General features: G+C 42.3%; 1 protein-coding gene across 2 annotated transcripts in view; it reads right to left on the reverse strand.

Annotated features, from left to right (window-relative positions):
- Positions 1-22,457, reverse strand: part of FSTL5 (follistatin like 5) — a 546,388-nt gene that overhangs the window by 148,266 nt on the left and 375,665 nt on the right. For both annotated transcript variants that reach the window (XM_074951085.1, XM_074951084.1), the window contains exon 7: positions 16,241-16,407. In XM_074951085.1, the coding sequence (XP_074807186.1) occupies positions 16,241-16,407 (167 nt within the window). The remainder of the gene's footprint in view (positions 1-16,240; positions 16,408-22,457) is intronic.

Genomic DNA, 22,457 nt, shown 5'->3' on the forward strand with positions numbered 1-22,457 from the left:
AACAGTGTATTTGACTGATTGTATACAAACAACAAAATGGAATTTTCCTACTTAATTCTACTAAAATATTTCAGGTTGTGAAAGGTGCAAAGTTTAATTAGACAATAAATGCTTTTAAAATATTGGATTTTCAATGGAAATCAAATTGAAAATAACACATCTGTTTTGAAATCTTGTACCTATTGTTGTCACAAGAAACTCCTTGGATTAATATAACTCAAATAGACTGGGAAAGGGAAAGATCTTTCTCTCTATTTCTGTTTATTATCTGGCAGCACTTTGTATAGGGTCAGTTTCACTTTTTATTTATTTATATTGCAGTACTGCCTAGAGGCCTCAATTAGATCAGTGTCCAGTTGTGCTAGGTACAGAACAAAAAGAAGATCCATTCCTTCACAATCTTACATTACAAGCCGATACACGAAAGCAGTGAGAGAAGGGGAGCGCCAGGGTCTGTATCCACAAAGGGATTTAGGCACTATTGTGAGACATAAAACCCCTACTCAGCTGCCACTTACCTCCGTAGATGCCTAAACTCTCTCAGCACCTGAATTTCTGCTGTAAAACGTCTTTGGGTGCCTAAGTTTCTGCTTCTGGGTACACACACTGCTACCTTACTCTACCAGCCTAGATTCCTATCTCCTGACTAAGTGCCATTATGATCCACAAACTAGGAGAAGAAAATAATTAGTAGGGGAAGCAAAAGTGGATGGGAACCTGGGAGGCAGTGACCATGAGATGATGCTGATCTTAAACACAAAAAAGCTTACAAGAAGTGGAAGTTTGGACAAATGACCAGGGAGGAGTATAAAAATATTGCTCAGGCATGCAGGAGTGAAATCTGGAAGGCCAAATCACACTTGGAGTTGCAGCTAGCAAGAGATGTTAAGAGTAACAAGGTATGTTATCAACAAGAAGAAAGCCAAGGAAAGTGTGGGCCCCTTACTGAATGAGGGAGGCAACCTAGTGACAGAAGATGTGGAAAAAGCTAATGTACTCAATGCTTTTTTCCCCCTCTGTCTTCACAAACAAGGTCAGCTCCCAGACTGCTGCACTGGGCAGCATGGGGAGGAGGTGACCAACCCTCTGTGGAGAAAGAAGTGGTTCAGGACTATTTAGAAAAACTGGACGAGCACAAGGCTAATGAAGTGCCCATCTTTAAAAAAGGGAAGAAGGAGGATCCTGGGAACTACAGGCCAGTCAGCCTCACCTCAGTCCCTGGAAAAATCATGGAGCAGGTCCTCAAGGAATCAATTCTGAAGCACTTAGAGGAGAGGAAAGTGATAAGGAACAGTCAGCATGGATTCACCAAGGGCAACTCATGCCTGACTAATCTAATTGCCTTCTATGACGAGATAACTGGTTCTGTGGATGAGGGGAAAGTGGTGGACGTGTTGTTCCTTGACTTTAGCAAAGCTTTTGACACAGTCTCCCACAGTATTCTTGCCAGCAAGTTAAAGAAGTATGGACTGGATGAATGGACTATAAGGTGGATAGAAAGTTGGCTAGACTGTCGGGCTCAACGGGTAGTGATCAATGGTTCCATGTCTAGTTGGCAGCCGGTATCAAGTGGAGTGCCCCAAGGGTCAGTCCTCGGGCTGGTTTTGTTCAATATCTTCATAAATGATCTGGAGGATGGTGTGGATTGCACCCTCAGCAAGTTTGCAGATGACACTAAACTGGGAGGAGAGGTAGATACGGTGGAGAGTAGGCATAGGATACAGAGGGCCCTAGACAAATTAGAGGATTGGGGCAAAAGAAATCTGATGAGGTTCAACAAGGACAAGTGCAGAGTCCTGCACCTAGGACGGAAGAATCCCATGCACCGCTACAGACTAGGGACCGAATGGCTCGGCAGCAGTTTGGCAGAAAAGGACCTAGGGGTTACAGTGGACGAGAAGCTGGATATGAGTCAACAGTGTGCCCTTGTTGCCAAGAAGGCTAACGGCATTTTGGGCTGTATAAGTAGGGGCATTGCCAGCAGATCGAGGGACGTGATCATTCCCCTCTAATCGACATTGGTGAGGCCTCATCTGGAGTACTATGTCCAGTTTTGGGCCCCACATTACAAGAAGGATGTGGAAAAATTGGAAAGCATCCAGCAGAGGGCAACAAAAATGATTAGGGGACTGGAACACATGACTTATGAGGAGAGGCTGAGGGAACTGGGATTGTTTAGTCTGCGGAAGAGAAGAATGAGGGGGGATTTGATAGCTGCTTTCAACTACCTGAAAGGGGGTTCCAAAGAGGATGGATCTAGACTGTTCTTAGTGGTACCAGATGACAGAACAAGGAGTAATGGTGTCAAGTTGCAGTGGGGGGGGAGGTTTAGTTTGGATGTTAGGAAAAAACTTTTTCACTGGGATGGTGGTGAAGCACTGGAATGGGTTACCTAGGGAGGTGGTGGAATCTCCTTCCTTAGAGGTTTTCAAGGTCAGACTTGACAAAGCCCTGGCTGGGATGATTTAGTTGGGGATTGGTCCTGCTTTGAGCAGGGGGTTGGACTAGATGACCTCCTGAGGTCCATTCCAGCCCTGATATTCTATGATTCTATGAAGTGAAGGAGCACCTCTCTTGCCTGCAGGGCCCAGTGTAGTAGAATTGCTCAGAGGACACCTAGTCCACAGAAAGCAGGAGATGGGGGGAAGGAGGAGGATTCCATTCTTATAACCTTTAGCCCGGTGGTTAGGGTACCCATCTGGGATGAGAGACATCTCACTTCAATTTTCCCCTCCCCTAATGAGGAGAAAGGATTTGAACAAGTATTTCCCACCTCTTAGGTGAGTGCCTAACTACTGAACTATAGAGTGATTGTTACTTTTTCTCTGGCCCAATTAATATTTAATTATTGAATTAAAGAGCTTCAACAGGAGAGATTGAGGGAGACCCACATCAGAATAGCCCCTGGTCCAGTGGCTAGGGCACTCACCTGAGAGATGGAGAACTCTGATCAAATCTGTTCACCTAATTAGGCAGAGGGCGGGGGGGGGGGGAACTGAATCCTTGTTTACCACATCTTGAGTAAGTACCCAAACCACTGAGCTAAAGGTTTCAAGGGAGGACTCCTCCCTGGCCATTTTGTGTGAAGTTAGGCAGGCACCTAACTCATTTTTGCAAGAAGTGGGAGGGGTTCCCAGCTGTGGATTGCAATAGATAGGTATAGAATCATAGAATATCAGGGTTGGAAGGGACCTCAGGAGGTCATCTAGTCCAACCCCCTGCTCAAAGCAGGACCAATCCCCAATTTTTGCCCCAGATCCCTAAATGGCCCCCTCAAGGATTGAATTCACAACCCTGGGTTTAGCAGGCCAAAGCTCAAACCACTGAGCTATCCCTCCCCCCTACTGCAACTTGTGAGGTACCTCCTCACAGCCTGAATTTAGGTGCTGAACTCTGTGACTGGGGTGGAATTTAAGACACACTCCTCTTGCCAGCATCTCCCATTGGCTAGCTTGGGTGTCTCCCTACCTAGTGGGGGTGGCTTTTGTGGATTGCATTCTTAGGCAACTCTCACTCTCTCTCTCTCTCCATGCATTATATATAGGGAGTCTAGGCTTAGGCTAACTTAGGCTTTGTGGATAGCAGTTATTTCCAGTGATTTTCGAGGCACCTAGATGTTAGACAATGCAACACCTAAGCCCCGTTGTGGATCCATACCAAGGTGGCAATGAGACTGTCACAGGGTGAGCTGGCTCTTTAAGGGGGCTGGGAGGTGCCTCCCTTGGTGAAGAGAATAAGTTCAGGAGTTACATGATAAGTGTCTGTGACTCACAACCATGCCTGCTGATATATCAGTATGAGATCAGTGAGGGACTTAAAGAAACAGGAGGGTTGAGTGAGCTGCTCTACACAGAAAGATGTACTCAGATTGTAAACTCTTGGTGGGGGACAGGAGTCATCTTAATGTTCTGTGTTTGTACAGTGCCTAGTACAACTGGGTTCTACTCCTGGAGCTCCTAAGCACTACTCTGTATTTATAACAATAAGAGAGAGACTCTCTTAGTCCTAAAGCAGAGATCTGGAAAGTCAAGCCTTTAGGGAGCAGGAGCCAGCTAGGAAGGGTCGAGTGTGGGGAGGAAACACGCTGGAAGAAAGCCTCCACAGAACCCTGTTCCAGAGCTTGTGAGACATCTGGGTGGAATTTTTTGTGTTGCTCTGACATTTACGTTAATAAACAAGACTCCCAAAAGAAGACAGTTACTGAGAAAACACCCACAGAGTGAAATTTCCTTACATGAGAAAGAAGTGGAAACTGAGACAACAACAGGGAGAAGTATAAGTGGGATAAGTTGTGGCCACAGCATATGACTTTGTGTAGGGTTAATTTCACTGTTTATTGATGGCATGCGCTTCTCTCAGTGCTGAAAAGAACATGTTTCCAATTAAAAGCAGCAGAAGAGCAAAAACTGGAGGGTGTACTTCAGCCTACTCAAAAGACCATTCTAAACAAGCAGGGATCAGAAAATTCCCTTTAACTGTTTTTAAAAGGGTGTTTTAGATAAAGCATGCTCAGGAGTGTCATGATAGCAAACTGATTTAAAATTAGTTTAAAAAATGTCAATTTGTCAATATCCCTTTAATTTTATGATTATAACTGCTAACAAAACATATATGTAAGGGTAAGAAAATGTTTAAAATTCTCAGAGTGATGTACAAGATAATTTCTCATTTTGTTAGCAATTCATATAAAACATTTAGTGCGTATCTCCTTCTAGCTAGTTTCATATGGGTTGTTTCAGGTTATTCTCATCAGGGCAGTTAGGAATGGATATACATCTTATATTACAGCCTTTCAGGGACATAAGGCCTTTGAATTTGAAGTTATAAAAGACAAAAACAATTATTAACAGACCCAGCTTATTTAGATATGTTTAAAAGAAAAGACATTTGGGTGTAAAATGAGAATTAATGGAAAACAAAACAAAACAAAAAAATAGAACACAAATACATGTAACAGAAGTTGTCACCCATCTCACCATAGGGGACCATGTAGAGCTGCACTCCCCCTGTCAGCCATTGGAAGACCATGGACCAGATTCTGCCCTCAGTTACTCTGATGGAAACCTGAGAACAGAATGCCACAGCACGCAGCTCAACAGTCAGAGACTTGACTGGACATACAGTGTGGTGAACAGTCCTGTGGAGAGGTGGATGCTGGAGAATGCAGAGGTGGGACCCTCCGCTTCCAAAGCTCTCCACCTCTCACTGACCAGCCAGAGGGAGATGGTATCTGACTGGTCCCCAACTCCTGTTTCTTCCCCTCCTCCCCCCGCCATTAATTTAAACCATTGACTGGGTCTTTTGGAGTCTCTCTTTAGCTGTCCCACCCTCCCTCCTTTTAATTGTAGTATAGGGGCTGTGTTTTTTTAGCATGATTGCCTGTTTTGGGATCAGAAAGGAATTGTTTTCATTGGGGACAAATTGACAGAAGTCTGATGGGATTTTTCACCTTACTCATAGCATCATGGAGACACAGTTAGATCAAAGAGGAGGACCTAGAAATTAATATTAGGAATTTGTACAGCTGTTTAATTCATCATGGTTGGAGTTCAGCACAGATAAAAGGCAAAAAGGACAACTTCCAGAAGTAATGGACACCTCATATTTCATAGGTGGTCCTTACATCTATCGGAGAAGGGGGGACCTGAAGACTTCTCTGACTGAGGTCCCCCTTAGGGGTAGGAAGATTAAGAGGATTCACAAGCATGAGCAGAATCCTTTGGGTAGGCTGAGGGGGAGTCTACCCTGAGTTATATGTTATATGGTGGGAACCCTGTCACCCTCACACTTTCAAAGATTCATAGATTCCAAGGCCAGAAGAGAATATTTTGATCATCTGGTCTGGACTCCAGTATACACAGGTCATAGAGCTTCCCCAAAATAACTCCTAGAGCAGATCTGTTAGAAAGAAAACATCCAATCTTGATTTAAAAATATCCAGTGATGGAGACTCCACCACCATCCTTAGAAAATTGTCCCAATGGTTAATTGTTCTCACCATTAAAAATTTATGTCTTATATTTCCAGTCTGAATTTGTCTGGCTTCAACTTCCAGGTACTTGGATTGTGTTATACCTTTCTGTGCTAGACTGAAAAGACTATTACCAAATATTTCTTCCCCATGTAGGTACTGAGGGGCTGTAATTGAGTGACACCTTAACCTTCTCTTTGTTAAACTAAATAGAATTTAGATAGATAGCTCTTTGAGTCTATCATAGTAAGGCAGGTTTTCTAATCCTTTATTAATTCTCGTAGCTCTTTTCTGAACCCTCTCCAAACTGTATACACTCTTGAATTGTGAATACCAGAAATGGCACATTATTCCAACAGCAGCTGCATCAGTGCCAAATATTGAGTAAAATAACCTCTCTATTCCCACTCGAAATTCCTGTTTATGCATCCAAGGATTGCATTAGTCCTTTTGGCCACAGCTTCACACTGGGAGTTCATGTTCAGCTGATTATCCACCATGACCCCTGAATCTTTTTCAGAGTCACTGATTCTCAGGATGGAGTCCTCAGTCTTGTAAGTATGGCCTACATTATTTGTTCCAAGATGTATTTATTTACATTTAGCATATTAAAACACAGTGTTTGCTTTTGCCCAGTTTATCAAGCAGTCTAGATTGCTCTGAATTAGTGACCTGTCCTCTTCTTTATTGACCACTACCCCAATTTTTGGACCATCTGCAAACTTTATCAGTGATCATTTTATGCTTTCTTCATTAATAAGAACATTAAATAGCATAGGGCCAAGAACCGATCCCTGCTTGCTGATGATTCCCCATTTTCAATCACATTTTGAGACCTATTAGTTAGCCATTTTTTAATCCATTTAATGTGTGCCATGTTAATTTTATATTCTTCTCATTTTTTAATCAAAACGCCATGTGGTAAGTCAAATGCCTTAGAGAAGTCTAAGTATTATTACATCAACATTATTACCTTTAGCTACCAAAATTGTAAACTCAACAAAGATATCAATTTACTTTGACAATTTCCATCAACTCCTGTTGATTTGCAGTAAATACATCATCCTCTTTTAATTCTTTATTAATCAAGCCATTCCATTATCTTTAATAATTACGCAGGTCATCCCGTTTACCCTTTTTAAAAATTGGCACAGCATTATCTTTCGTCCAGTCTTCTGGAACTTCCCCTGAAAGTCAACATTAACAGTCCAGTGAGCTCTTCAGACCACTCTTTAAAAACTCTTGGCTGTAACTTATCTGAACCTGCTGATTAACAAATGTCTGCCTTTAGTAGCTTCTGTTTAACATCCTCCAGACAGACTAGTGCAATGAAAAGAGTTACCATCACCATATGATGAGACTATATCATCTATTTTTAACCCCAAATACAGAACAGAAATATTACTGTACACCTTTGCCTCTTCTGCATTGTTATTGATAATTTTACCATTTCCATCTGGTGATGAGTCAATATCATTGTCAGGATTCTTTTTGTTCCTAATATATTTCGAAAAAAACCTCCTTATTTTCCTTAACTCTTCTGGTCTCTTAGCCCACTTAAATGTCTGGTACCGGAGAGTTGGGAGAGATGAGTTAGAAAGCACCCTTCTGAGGTGTTAAATTAATGAAGTTGAGGCTTGCCACTTAAATCGATCCCTGTTTGTCTTCATACTTCTGTGTGTCTTGATCAGTTTGGCCCTCTGAGATTGATTTTGTTCCCATTGAAATGAATAGTATAATTCCCATGGATATCAACAAGCACAGGTTCAGGCACATGCTGCTTCTGCAACAATCCTGTGGCACAAAGAAAGTGGAAAGCCCATTCCCCAGCAGGGAATTCTTCCACCAGGGCAGAATTCCCAGATGATATATAGCTGATATAACTAGCTGGCTACCAGCATATTGAATGTGGCCAGAGCTCAGATTATAGTTGGCATAAGGTTCTGGGAGACTGTTCCCTCTTAGCTTAAGTCAGAGCACCTAGAGCTCTGACATATGCCAGGTCCAAACAACCCAAATAATTGGTGAACTGTAACTGGCACCCCAATGCATCTCCTTCCCCTTTCTCTCCTGTGCTGAGCAGATCTCTGAGCAGGAGAGTACCTAGACCCATAGCGCCTACTCTATAGTACTGAACAACATAATGAAAAATATTAAAAAACAATAAAAATATAAATGTACAAAGTCCTCTTAATGTTCAAACAGATGAAAACAAATGAGATGGTGCATATAAAAAGAGCATGATCCTACAAGTCTTACTCCTTGAATGCCAGTGGATCATGTGAATAATGTCACTATTTCTTTAAATACAGCTCATTGTGAATAAGGGTCCAAAAAAGAGATGGAAAAAGTGACTGTGGAAAAGGGCTAGTAAATATAGGGATAACATTGGTCAAAACAAAATACTTTTTCCATAAAAACATAAATAAATAAAAAATACAAACTATCTTTTATGAGCAGTAAGATAGTAAAAAAACTGAAAGGTGTTTGTATTATTAAATAATAGGCAGTTGTATCAGTGAGAATTTAAAACAAATGTAATTGTTTTGATGTTTAATTCTAAAGATTTAACAGAGCCAGCAGTATTGGTATTTGATCTAATAAGGAAAGAGAAAAAAGTAAATAATAATACTCAAGACTTGGAAGACATTATCTCTTAATACTTAAGAGATAACGTATGATAAAAATAGAAATGTGCCAACTTTGATGAATTATTATTAGTCAAATGCGACTACCTCAGAAAATATAATCAATAAAAAGTATAGGAGCTAGGTAAGAGATAAGTTTGAGTGTCTCAATAAAAATAACATACAAGGAAAAGTGACAACTAGTTTGTTAAAATGACCTTCACACGGTCTGTTGGGAACACATACTAAAGAGTGTGCACCAAGTGGAATTTTGGCAACTAATTTCATTGCTGGTTGACTGACCATTATTTACTGAGTGAAATTTTAAAGAATTTATTTTAAAACTAGCTAGTCAGAAGCCAATTTACCTAACAATACTGTATTTTTATCTAGTTAGACTGAAATTCTAATCTGAATACAGAACAAACACAGAATACAAAATTCTGTTGGGAACAAAGGATAACCATATCTCAGAATATTGCCGTCAGCTACAAATATCTAAAACAGCCTCCTCTTATAATACATACAATATGATAAAACAAGAGCCTGATCACTTCATCCTGCGGGAGAGGTCCACGGACAAGGAGTACTCCATAAGGTCCTCCTAAGAGCTTTTTCCAAGCCATGCAGAGGAGTAAGGGCAGGTTTCTCCCTTGCAGTTCTAACAGGAGGGCTCTACTCCCACAATCCATGTATCGTAAGATATCTAAAGAAGGCCATCTCTGTGGAAGCCCTGTACTTCTTCAGTGGTGGTTGCCTCACCTGCTTCCCCGTTTAGGCTTCCTTCACAGAGTATGTGCTTGGAACCTTTAGTGAAACAGAATTCTACATTGTGGAAAGGAGCATTATCTCTGGGATATTAACTTCTCATGGATTCACTGATGGACTTTGGGGAAAGAAAATGGGGAGAGGGCAAGAAGGAACATGCCTTTGCAAATGCAGGTAGAGTAAGTGTAAGTGTATCTCTCAGGCAGCTGATACTTCCCTATGTAAGAAAATGGTGGAACCCATACACAGTTCTTTCCCTCACAGTACAGGACACAGCAGGATGATTACACCTCAGATGTGTATTTGATATGCTGCTGTCTTTACTAGTGAAAGCTAAATCTCAGAACATCTATAAAGTTGTTGAGAAAAGAGAAATTGTTTTTTCCTTCAAAATTAGACCACCAAATTCACATTTCCTAAAAGGAACACCACATTTCTCCTCCCATCCAGGTACTTCAGAAATAGCTGGGATGCTTTTAGTTTACTTAAAACCTAGATGCTAAACTAAGAACATTTAAAGAGCAACCAGTTTAGTTATGTCAGCAAAACAAACTTTTGTAGTGGACTAGTTATCTGACTAGTTGTAGTATAAATGTAATACTATTTAAAGAGTGGCCAGACGTGCTGTAATGAAAGAAAAGTGCTATTGCTAGTAGAGAGTGGGTAAAGAGATGAGAGGGGTGGAGAGCAGTAGAAGGAAACAGTATTTTTTCTATATTTTATGTCCTCAGAGTTTAAAGAAAACACCAATGGATACCTGATCAGAGTAGTTATTCAATACCCAGACTAAATCTTCAGAATTGGGTGTAAAGAGGTCCTGACCTATTTCTGACTCCACTTTTCCATTTATGTATTATGACACAAAAGTGGAGTTTATAGTGGGTGATTTAGGAATATGGACTGAAATCCTGACCCCACTGAAGTCAATGGCAAAACTCCCAGAATGTGTGAAAAGCTGTATGTAGGGGAAGGCTGTCATTTCTACATCTGGAGTGTTTTCATGTGTGTTTGCCATGATGTACAAATTCTCTTCATGCTTGCAGCTGTACTGCTTAGGCCGATGCAGGATCAATCTCTCACACACGTAATGCTGTAACGTTGATGGAACCTGGTTGTCGGCGGGTGGGATCTAACCTGGGACCTCTGGAGCTTAGTGCATGAGCATCTACCGAATGAGCTAAAAAACAACTGGCTCTTAACTAAGGCTGTAGAACAGACTCATTTAACTCTCTCTAAGTGGTAGCATGTATTTTTCAATCAGTACAAATTGTGTCGTTGGTAGTTTATTATTCCAACAACAGTGATCTGCCTGTGTTTGTAATGTAATGCTGTGCCATGGCTAAATCATATTGCAAGCTTTATGGGGCAGGAATTTTCCTGTTTGCCTATAAAGTGCTATGTACACTCATAGTGCTCTATAAATACGCTTGGCAGAATTTGATTATTTTAATATAATTTGGAGGGATAGCATCAATGTTTATTTTTAAGCATTTATTCAATTTTTATCTATATACATTTTTACAGTTGTTCAAAATTGTCGGTGTTAAGCTTCCCCCCCCTCCAGTTTCTACTGATTTAAGTTTTCACAGTTGTGGGAAATTATGGGGGGGGGGTCAGACAACAAAAGGGCTAGAGAATAATTATTTAATGACAGTAGATGTTGAGATTCAAAAGTTAAAGCCTTATAACCGTTAACACAAATGATCAACATCATTGTCAAAAAGAAAATACCCTTAAATCAAAGTCCAATAGGTTCTCAAGCAGGATTTTTCTTACTTTGCCTATCTGTACATTTTAATTATTATCAAGGTAAATATTATTTTTTGGTTTGTGTTTGTACACTGATATCAAAATGTATTGACATTTACTGATAAAAATGAAATCCTTCCAAACCCATCTAAGAATAACATTAATATGGAGATTTTCTTGAAACAAAAGATGTAAAACCTCACAGTTCTAAGTTTTTATATTTGGTAACTTAAAATGGCCAGACCAACACTATTACTTTAGCTGAAAGTTTGTATGTCAAGTTTCATCTGGAGGTGTTTGTTTTTGTATGTAGCAAAATTGCAATTCTAAAGAAAGTTATTTATAATTAAAATGCTACCAAAATTTTGTGATATTCATGATCACATTAAGATATACAATATACACTATCAGATTCTTAATAAAGCCTCCTATTCACAGTAAGTCCCTTATTATGAAAAACAGTGTCCCTTTTTAAAGAAAAAAGTCAGCAGTTACTCTTCTTATTATGATCTGTTTGTACCATGATTCATTTTCATCGACAAGATCTTGATGTTATTATATGCAGTATGACACTAACTATATTTTAATATGTGATCTTGTCTCAATATTCTTACGTTACTATATTCATTCTCTGAAATGGTTATCGGATACATCTTGGTTTCTCTGTGTGTGACTTTTACTATTGAATCTTACACTACAGTAGGAGTTTTATCATTGACTTAAATGGGAGCACAAGTAGACATTGCAGTCACTATTGATCATCATAAAAGGTATAACAAATTCAGTTGCTGGTGAACAAGTGACTGTGGATAAACTGGTGAACACTGGCACTAAAAGACCAATAATTAAAGTAAAACTATAATATGTGCCAGATATTAAAGTACTTCACTTAAAAGATATTTTTTGGTTGCTTCAATTTATGGACAAGTATTGTATAAAAACCTAAATCTTGTATAGCTCTACATTTGTCAGCAGAGATGTGCTAAACCCAGAGTTCACCAAGGTAAGTAGACAGATACTCCATCTCAAATTGCATATTCTTTACAAACTTGATTATCCAAATGTTGCTGGGGTCATATTATAACAATGCACAATGTGACAGGTTTCAGTCGGTCCTCCGAGCCCCTAGGGGCGATGGAGAGCTATGGTCCCACTGGCAGGCTTCAGTCACACCTTTCGGGCGCTGGGGAATTAGTGGGGAAGGTGTGCCGGCTGGAGTTTGTAGCGCGCCCCTCAGGCAGGGGAGCGCCGGCCGGAGTCTGCAGTGTGACCCTCAGGCAGGGGAGCGCCAGTATGAGTCTGCAGTGTGACCCTCAGGCAGGGGAGCGCCAGTATGAGTCTGCAGTGTGACCCTCAGGCAGGGGAGCGCCGGCACGAGACTGCAGCACGCCCCTCAGGCAGGGGAGCGCCGGTATGAGTCTGCAGCACGCCCCTCAGGCAGGGGAGCGCCGGCACGAGTCTGCAGCGCGCCCCTCAGGCAGGGGAGCGCCGGTATGAGTCTGCAGCGTGCCCCTCAGGCAGGGGAGCGCCGGTATGAGTCTGCAGCGCGCCCCTCAGGCAGGGGAGCGCCGGTATGGGTTTGTAGTGCACAGTTCTGCTACCCAAGGCAGGCTGGCCGGAGTAGGGGAACTCAGGCCCACCCAACTCCACTGCGTTCCAGCCCAGGGCCTGGTCAGTGGCGGGAGGTGAAGGTCCCGCCGCTGGGTCAGCGGGGGCCATCCGCGCCCGCTGACCAAACACACCCACTCCACGGTGCAGTTCTGCCCCTGGGCTACTTCCTACCCGGTCTCTCAAGCGGGCCTCTCCGGTCCCTCCAGCTCGTCCGGGTATTCCGCTGCTGGCAGCTCCAGCTCCCCCTCTGTGTCGGACTCACGCTGGCCCGGGCTACAGCCGGGCCCCTCCAGGTCCTGCGGGTAGTCAGCGGCTGGCAGTCCTGGTTGCCACAGGCCTTCCTCCCGGTCAGGTTCCTCCTTGCCCAGGGCCTCCCCTGGGTCAGCAGCAGGATCGCGAGGGAGCAGCCAGCAGCCTGTGTGTGCCTCCCTCCCTGCTGCTCTCCTCACTGGGCAAAGGGTCCCACCCTTTTTGTACTTCCTGTCCCACCCCTCCCCTTCCGGGATTGGCGTAAACTTGGCCTGGCCCTACCCACTCAGGCTGAGAGGGTGGCTCTTTACCCTCTGGTTTGGAGGGGAGCCACCCTGGCTCCCTACATACCCCACCCTTCAAATCCAGCTCCCGATCTTCGGAGCTGGCGTCCTCCCCCTCTCCGAGGCGGGACAGGAAATCCGCATTGGCGTTGTCTCGTCCCGCCCGATGGTGGATCGTGAAGGCATAGGGCTGCAGAGCGAGATACCACCACATCAGCCGGGCATTATTGTCCTTCATCTTATTAAGCCACTTCAGGGGTGCGTGGTCCGTAACCAGTATAAAGGGGGCCCCGAGGATGTAGTAGCGGAGAGCATCGACTGCCCACTTAACTGCTAGGGCCTCTTTCTCCACGACGGAGTAGTTCCGTTCTCTGGGGAACAGCTTCCGACTGAGGTAAACAATCGGGTGTTCCTCCCCGTCCACCTCCTGCGAGAGGACCGCCCCAAGCCCTACACCTGAGGCATCAGTCTGAACAATAAAGTCACGACGAAAGTCAGGGTTGAAGAGTATTGGATCGCTACACAGCCGTTCTTTGATAGTTCGAAAGGCCGTCTCGCACTCGTTGGACCAATGCACCCGGCGGGGACTGTCCTTGGTCAAGAGCTCCATTAGCGGGGCCGTAACGCTTGCAAAGTGGAGTACAAACCGCCGGTAATAACCAGCTAAGCCCAAGAATTGACGCACCTGCCTCTTTGTGGTCGGCACCGGACATTCCTGGAGTGCTTGGACTTTCCCGATGAGGGGGCGGACCTGTTCCCGGCCCCAGGTGTACCCCAGGTAAGTGGTTTCCTCCCGCCCGATTTGGCACTTTTTTGAATTGGCCGTAAGCCCAGTTGCGCGGAGGTCCCGGAGGACTGCCACTACTTGGTTAAGATGTTCCTCCCAGTTATTGCCATAGATGACCACATCATCCAGGTAGGCCGCAGCGTACTTCGTGTGTGGTTGGAACACCCGGTCCACCAAACGCTGGAAGGTTTCCGGGGCCCTATGTAGGCCGAAAGGCATCCGGGTGAAATGGTATAACCCTGAAGGGGTGGCAAACGCGGTCTTCTCCTTGGACCTGGGATCCAAGGGGATCTGCCAGTACCCTTTGGTGAGATCTAAAGTGGTGATATAACAGGCCTCCCCGAGCCGGTCGAGGAGCTCATCGACGTAGGGCATCGGATAGGCGTGAAATTTTGAGATGGCGTTTACCCTCCGGAAGTCAATGCAAAACTGCCGGCTCCCATCTGGCTTTGGTACGAGGACGACGGGGCTCAGCCACTCGCTCTGGGAGCGCTCAATAACACCCAGATCCAATATCGCCTGGACTTCCTCCTCTACGGCCTCCCACATTCGCCTAGGCAATGGCCGGGTTGTCTCTCGGACCAACATCCCGGGTTCCATCTGGATCACATGGTAGGTGAGCGTAGTCCGCCCGGGTTTCATGGTGAACGTCTTGGGGAATGCCCTTACTAAGCAGAGTGCCTGTTCTTGCTGCTCGACTGTGAGTGTCTCTGCTAGCTGGGGCTCGCCATTATCCGACTCCTCGGGCGGTTGGGGCCCCAGTTCCGGTTCGGGGGGATATGGGGCAACTAGGAGCCCTTCCCAGTCCTGCCAGGGTTTTAAGAGGTTTACGTGATAAATCTGTTTTTCCTTAAGGCGACCAGGTTGCCGAATCTTGTAGGTGACCGGCCCTACCTGGCGGAGGACCTCATACGGACCCTGCCAGTGGGCAAAAAGCTTTGATTCCTCCGAGGGGAGCAGGAGAAGTACTCTGTCCCCTGGCCCAAATGATCGAGCCTGGGCGCCCCGATTGTAGTGCTGTTCCTGGGCATTTTGGGCTGTGTTTAAGTTCTCCCTTGCGAGCTCGCCCGCCCGCGCCAGCTGCCCCTGCAGTTGTAAGACGTATTGCAAGAGACCCTGTGTTCCGGACGGGTTGTGTTCCCAAGTCTCCCTCAAGAGGTCCAACACCCCGCGGGGTCGCCGCCCATAGAGGAGCTCGAACAGGGAGAACTTCGTGGCCGCCTGTGGGACTTCTCGAATTGCCAGTAGTAAAGGAGGGAGCAGCTGGTCCCACTGGCGGAGGTCCTGGGTGGGGAAACACCACAACATTCCCTTCAGGGTCCGGTTAAACTGTTCGACCAATCCGTCAGTCTGGGGATGGTAGACCGAGGTCTGCAATTTCTTAATCCCCAATAGGGCACATACCTGATGGAACAGCTTAGACGTGAAGTTGGTCCCTTGATCAGTGAGTATCTCCCATGGGAGGCCCACCCTTGCAAAGATCTTCACGAGCTCCGCAGCGATAGTGCAGGCGGTGATACTTCTTAAGGGGACGGCCTCGGGGAAGCGGGTGGCGTAGTCCATCAGGACGAGGATGTATTGATGGCCCGCCTTACTTTTTGGAAAAGGCCCGACCAGGTCCATTGCTACCCGCTCAAATGGTACACCTACGAATGGTAACGGGAGCACCAGGGAGGGAGCAGCCAGCAGCCTGTGTCTGCCTCCCACCCTGGTGCTCTCCTCACTGGGCAAAGGGTCCCGCCCTTTGTACTTCCTGTCCCACCCCTCCCCTTCCGGGGACTGGCGTAAGCTTGGCCTGACCCCGCCCACTCAGGCTGAGAGGGTGGCTCTTTACCCTCTGGTTCGGAGGGGAGCCACCCTGGCTCCCTACAACAATCATTACAAACCAATAGATAAGTAAAGATCTGAAAACAATTCATTTTCATTTGGTTTAGGCTGTAAAGAAACATTCACAATTTAATATATCCAAGCGCAGCATGACACAAAATAAGGCAAAGATACATCAATAAAAACAAGCATATTAACTCTTTCACTTCCTCTTTTTTCTATATTACTCGCAAACATCTGGTTAAAACATTTGTGAGTAATATCCCATCAGAGGCAATTATCAGCTGCTCAAATAACACTGCTAATTTTTATGGCTAACATTTTATAATGAGGACATTAAATCATTTTGGAGCCTTTCATTACTTACATTGATGTCTTCCAAATCTAAGTTATTTAAAACGACATTGTTCCTTTTCCAGATGATAGGAGGTCTCAGGGCTCCCTGAATGGCACAACTTAGGACAGCACTTTGTCCTACTGTTGCTGTAGTGACACTTATTTTCTGATCATCTGGCAGACTCAGCTGAACAATCTCTGTAAAAGATATATTGTTTGTAAGGTTAATTAGCATGCAGTTTCATAAGGTTAATTGGCATGCAGTTTCCGCACCTTTGTAATTTAAGGATTCTAATTTGAATCAAAGGAAAAAGAACTTTCAAAAGGACTGTTGGAAGTTTAAACTGTTCCAAATAAAAGGTCAGCATGACATTTCAATTAAATTGACTGACACGTATCGCCTAGTCAGAAAATAAGCATTTAACATGAAATAAATTTCAGAGATACGGTTATAATAAATATGGCAGACTAGATCCAAAGGTAGACACACACAAAGTTATTTAACTGCCAAGCCAGCATCTGCAATCGAACCAAAACAGATCAGTTTATTCACCAATATATCATTACAATAGCCATTGAGACATGTTCATTTCCTGCTAAGTCAGAACATAAATGCAGCTGAATGAATAAAATATGCTCATGTATTTGGAAACACATGAGAGGGAAAATAAAATGTGTTTAAGATAAGGCTCTGAATCAGGAGATTTGTAAAATGTAGGTTTGTTTCTTTATGTCTAGTCCTCCTTTATTTAGAACCAGTTTAACTCAAGAATATAAGGTTATGGCAGGCAAGTGATGAAGCTGATTTAAACTGATTTATTGTTGAGAAGCAATTGTACAAATATTTTTATACATATTAAAGAAAAAACACAACATAGTATTTTGATTAGACTATTCCAAAAAAAAACCCCTGCTTTGATGCTATTTGCAAACATTTGCTCTAATGGGACACGTTGCAGGCAATATGGACAAAATCCTAATTTAAACCAATTTAAAGAATACTGAAAGAACTCAGAACTGTGACAGAAAATGTGTTCCAGAAATACAAACATCCAAAAGAAGACTTTTCCTGTCTAATCTAAAAGTCTCCAGGGAAGAGGTGAAAATGAACATTATAACCTGAAAAAAAAAGGAAAGTTTCCAAAAAGCTGAGAAAAAGTGTACATTTTAGTACTAATAAAAACCTACAAATAATGTCCCACAGTATAATAAGGTGTTAATGTTGCATTGACCAAATACAGGGTGGATCAAAATCACTTGATTTTTTAAAAGAAATAAATAAAAATAACCAGATTTTTTTATTTAAATTGGATTTTTAATTTAAATTACATATATTTTTGTTTTAAAAATAAACCTATTCAAAATTAAATTTGAAATTATGACAACCTGTATTAAGGCTTAAACTTACTATATATTAATATCATGTAAATTAAATAAAAGGAAAATAAGATTAGGCAATGCATGTTTGCTGCTGAAGTTGTAAAGAAAGTCAAGCACTGACCCAATGGCTAAGCATCTGAAACTACAGTGTGTTGACATGCTAAACCAGCTTTGGATAATAGCCTCTTCTACAGGTGTAGAGAATATTTTCTTCATTTCAGTTTACTCAACTAGTTCAGTTCACTGACTAGTTCATTTAAAGTTAAGAAACTGATTGGGTGTTGAAAAAAGCAGGAAAGCTTGTTCTCTTCTATTAATCCAAGAATAAAAACTTAGAAATTTCTAAATTTACAAGTTCTACTACCTTGAAGGACATGGTGAACAGAAAAAAATAATCAATTAAATTTACAAAAAAATACAACCACTATAAATAAACAACATATAAAACCTGTTTTGTACATTTTTAATTGAATTCCAATTCCCATCCAAATAGAATTTGACACAAAGTATGAATAAAAATAAATAAATCACCTAGTAGATAAGAAATGCATTATTTACCATTTTTAACATCATATAAAATGTTAACTTTAAGAATCTGAGTCAGTGTGCTAAGGTATATAATTACTTAATTGAGTGTATACACACAGCATATCCTCTTGGTTTGCAAGAAGACAGACAAATTTAGTGTAAAGGCTATGTTTAGTTGCAAATCAACGTATTTTAATAGTTACCAATGAATGGGAATCAAACTTTCTTTAGGAATATAATTAAAAAGTACTAATGCAAAAGAAGATTAAAATCACTTATTTAAATCAAAGTTTCCTGCTTTCTGCTTTAAATCATGATTAAAATAGTTGATTTAATTTGCTTTGATTTGAATTAATCCAGCCTGACCAAGGAGCCCTAATAAAACATGACACTTCTCACTTAAATCTGGCTCAATCACCCCCTCATTAGAATATTTATTTGAACACTGATGGGTTTCTGTGTTCAGAAAATAAGAGGAAGGAATTTGTTGCAGTTCCTCAAGAGACAAATCTATTGTGCTTATGCTTTCCTTCTTTCTGTCAATGAAATCATGGTTTATTGTTCAAGCTAGCACTGCTAATGAAGGTGAGAATGTTCTCTCTTTCTGTCTCTCAGAAGAACTTTATTATCCATGATCTACTGAGCACAATAGGATTTCAAATTATTTCCTTTAAAAAGAAACAGAACTAAATTAATTTCTATTGGATTACTGCAGTAAGTGAAATGTTTCCTTTGACTTCTTATGAAACTCATAACAGTAATAGTAAAGAGCACATTTTACATGCATGGAACTCCTTTGAATTCAAAAGAGATCAAAACACTTTACAGTACATACACAAATCACTGCATCCACTGAGCAACCTACTTCTGTGATGGAACATGGCAGCTATTATAGAGCATGGCAAATTTACACAACAGCTGAGGACAAGAATTAAAGTGCATGTCGTTTATTCTAAGTGAAACAGTAGGGGGAACAGAAGGAGGTTAGAATTTAGTTAGGAATGATATGCTATGTTCTGATGACCTATTTGCAAAAGTATATCACCCAAAGAGCAAAAATAACAGAGTCCAATAAGATTGGAGGATCTCAGCAATTCAAATACAATAGATTAGAGAAACTGAATAAGTCTGCGAAAATGAAGAAGAGCCTCTCTACAGTATACATGGCTCCCAAAGGAAGACAGAATTACTGAAATTTTGGCAATTAAAAGGTTTAAATATTGAAATAAATAAGCACACAGATATTGTTAAGGAACAGTGAGGCAGTATTTCTTTAACTGGTTAGCCTTAGAATCACACAATCTACATTATCAAGCTGGCATAATTAATACAAAAATTTTTAAGGAGGTCGGTGTTAGAAATATTGTGTTCTTAGTGGCCTGAGCAGAGGAATTGAAACCGAGGATATCAGAGTTCTAATTCTGGCTCTGACAAAGATTCTTTTTATGGTCATTGGCATGTCAATCAAACTCTCGGTCTAAGTTTGTCTGTAAAATAGGAGTAAAAATTATTTAATTAGCTACCTCCCAGGTTTGGCATAAGGATTAATTTATATTTGTAAAGTACTTTTATGGGGAAGTTGTTATTTAAGTCCTAAGCATTTGCAGAAAACACATTGTGGAGTGAAGGTACTGATTCAAAGAAGATTAAAAGGGCTGCACGGTCTCTTGTCCCAAGCTTCCTATTTAGATTATGGTAAAAATTAAAGAGGCAACATATTTCTGAATTAGGGGACGTTGTTATAGTATTTCAGATCCATATATTTATCACATACAATCCCCTATGCATGGAATGTCCTCACTAATTCAGGTTTCAGAGTAGCAGCCCTGTTAGTCTGTATCCGCAAAAAGAAAAGGAGTACTAGTGGCACCTTAGAGACTAACAAATTTATTTGATCATAAGCTTTCGGGAGCTACAGCTCACTTCATCGGATGCATGCAGTGGAAAATACAGTGGGGAGATTTATATACACAGAGAACATGAAACAATGGGTGTTACCATACACACTGTAACAAGAGTGATCAAGTAAGGTGAGCTATTACCAGCAGGAGAGCGGGCCAGGGGGGGAACATTTTGTAGTGATAATCAAGGTGGGCCATTTCCAGCAGTTGACAAGAACGTGTGAGGACCAGTAGTGGGGGGGGAGGGGGGATAAACATGTGGAAACAGACTCCAACGAGAGGCTGCTGAACTGGAATTAATTTGCAAACTGGATATAATTAATTTAGGCTTGAATAAAGACTGGGAGTGCATGTGTCATTACACAAAGTAAAACTATTTCCCCATGTTTATACCTGCCTGTCCCTGTCCCCGCTACTGTTCCTCACATGTTCTTGTCATCTGTTGGAAATGGCCCACCTTGATTATCACTACAAAAGGTTCCTCCCCCGGCCCGCTCTCCTGCTGGCAATAGCTCATGAAAGCTTATGCTCTAATAAATTTGTTAGTCTCTAAGGTGCCACAAGTACTCCTTTTCTTTTCTTCTCGCTTATTCAGTTTGCCAAGCCTCCAGGAAATCCACTTCTTTTATGATGCTTACAAGATGCAAGTATACAATATTTAAAAAGCAAATGACCAACTAAATTATCTCTACTTCTGGATTTTCCGGCTTTTTCTGTTTTATATGGGTCAGGTTCTCAGAAGTGCTGATCATACAGATGTCCAGTTCAAATGTAAGACAGCAGAGCATATTCAACACCTAAGAAAAACTAAGCACAATGTCTGTGCTAAAACAACAACATTACATGTAACATTTCTTACTAAAACTAAAATTTTGCACTGTAACAGAATCACATACATAAAAAATATTTAATACAGTCATTGCACTTAAAATAGATTAATTCTGCCTCTGCATTTTTCATTGTCCTCTTTATACTTACTATGGAGAACACCAAGGGGGATATTGCAAATAGAGTGGTATTTAGTAATCTAAGAAAAATTAAGTTTTAAAATGTGACTACTGTACTTGTACCCGAGGAAGAGAATAACATTTTCCTACTGGAATTATAAGAGAGCTGGTTATTATCCATTTCATGAAAAATCCAAAGTACTCCACTAACAATGTTTATATATTGCATCTTTTTATTCAGTTATTTTTAACACAAAGTGCCTAAAGTTTGAGATGCTCCCCCCCTTTTTAAAATTCTAAATAAATAAAAGTTTAGAACAATAACACTTAAGAATACTTGAACCAAACATGGATAAAACTGACTTATTCAGCTGTATTTCTGCTGTACTATAGTTTAGAGCTTGCCATCTAGCTAGGCAGTCTTGGCAATTTAAACAGGCCAGCCTGCTGTAAACAACACAGTTAATGCGTGACCCACTAAATGCTTCTTATGTTAGAAAAGCATGCTTTTTTAATAACTGCATCACATCACACAGAGCCAGGAGGATTTTCTCTGCCAGAACCAGAGCCAATAGACCTAAATCTGTATAATGTAGTGAGGACTGACACAAAACAATGCTGTTTTTCAACCTATTTCCTTCTTAGTAGTGTGTATATAAATCCACTAGCCTACCCTGTACACATACATAATTGGAGGAAGAAAGGAAGAGCTCCTGTTACACTCACTCACAGAAGTTAAAAATAAAAAAAAGACAGCAACAGTCCTATCTTTCTCCAGACTGAATTTTAGACACACAAACACAGCCCACTTAGAATGGGTTTCTACCTTCGGTCAAGTGTTGATTTAATTAAAATCTCAGTGGGCTTTCACTTCCAAACAAAAGGGGAAGAACACTGAGTCCCATCATCCAAACTATAAAATATCAGGGAATTGGTATATCATAGGTAGGGTCCAGGGGTGAAAGTAACTTAAAGGATTTATGGGTACTCCAGAGTCCTTAGGAGGGGGCAGGGCCTCTACCGGAAGAGGTGTGGCCTCTTCTGGAAGAGGCTGTGCCTTTACATCCCCGGGCCCTTTAAATCAAGATCAAGATTTAAAGGGCCCAGGGCTGGGACTGTGGTAGCAGCAGCTGGGAGCTCCGGGCCCTTTCAATCACCCCGGAGCTACCAGCTGCAGGGGCAGCTGGGAGCCCCAGGGCTCGGGGGGTGATTGAAAGGGCCCGGGGCTCCCAGCTGCTGCTACTAGAGTGGAGCCCCAGGCCTTTTAAATAACCATCGGAGCCCCAGGGGCTCCCGGCTGACACTGCTACCCCGGGGCCCCGGGCTCTGGTGGAGCTTTAAAGGGCCAGGGGCTCCACTGCCACTACCCCCGCTGCCACTACCAACAGCACGGCTCAGGTGGCGATTTAAAGGGCTCCAGAGGGTAACGGCAGTGAGAGCCCTTGGCCCTTTAAATCGCCATCCAAGCCCCACTGCCGGAGCCCTGGGGTAG

Source organism: Natator depressus, chromosome 4, assembly GCF_965152275.1.
Source record: "Natator depressus isolate rNatDep1 chromosome 4, rNatDep2.hap1, whole genome shotgun sequence".
NCBI lineage: Eukaryota > Metazoa > Chordata > Testudines > Cheloniidae > Natator > Natator depressus.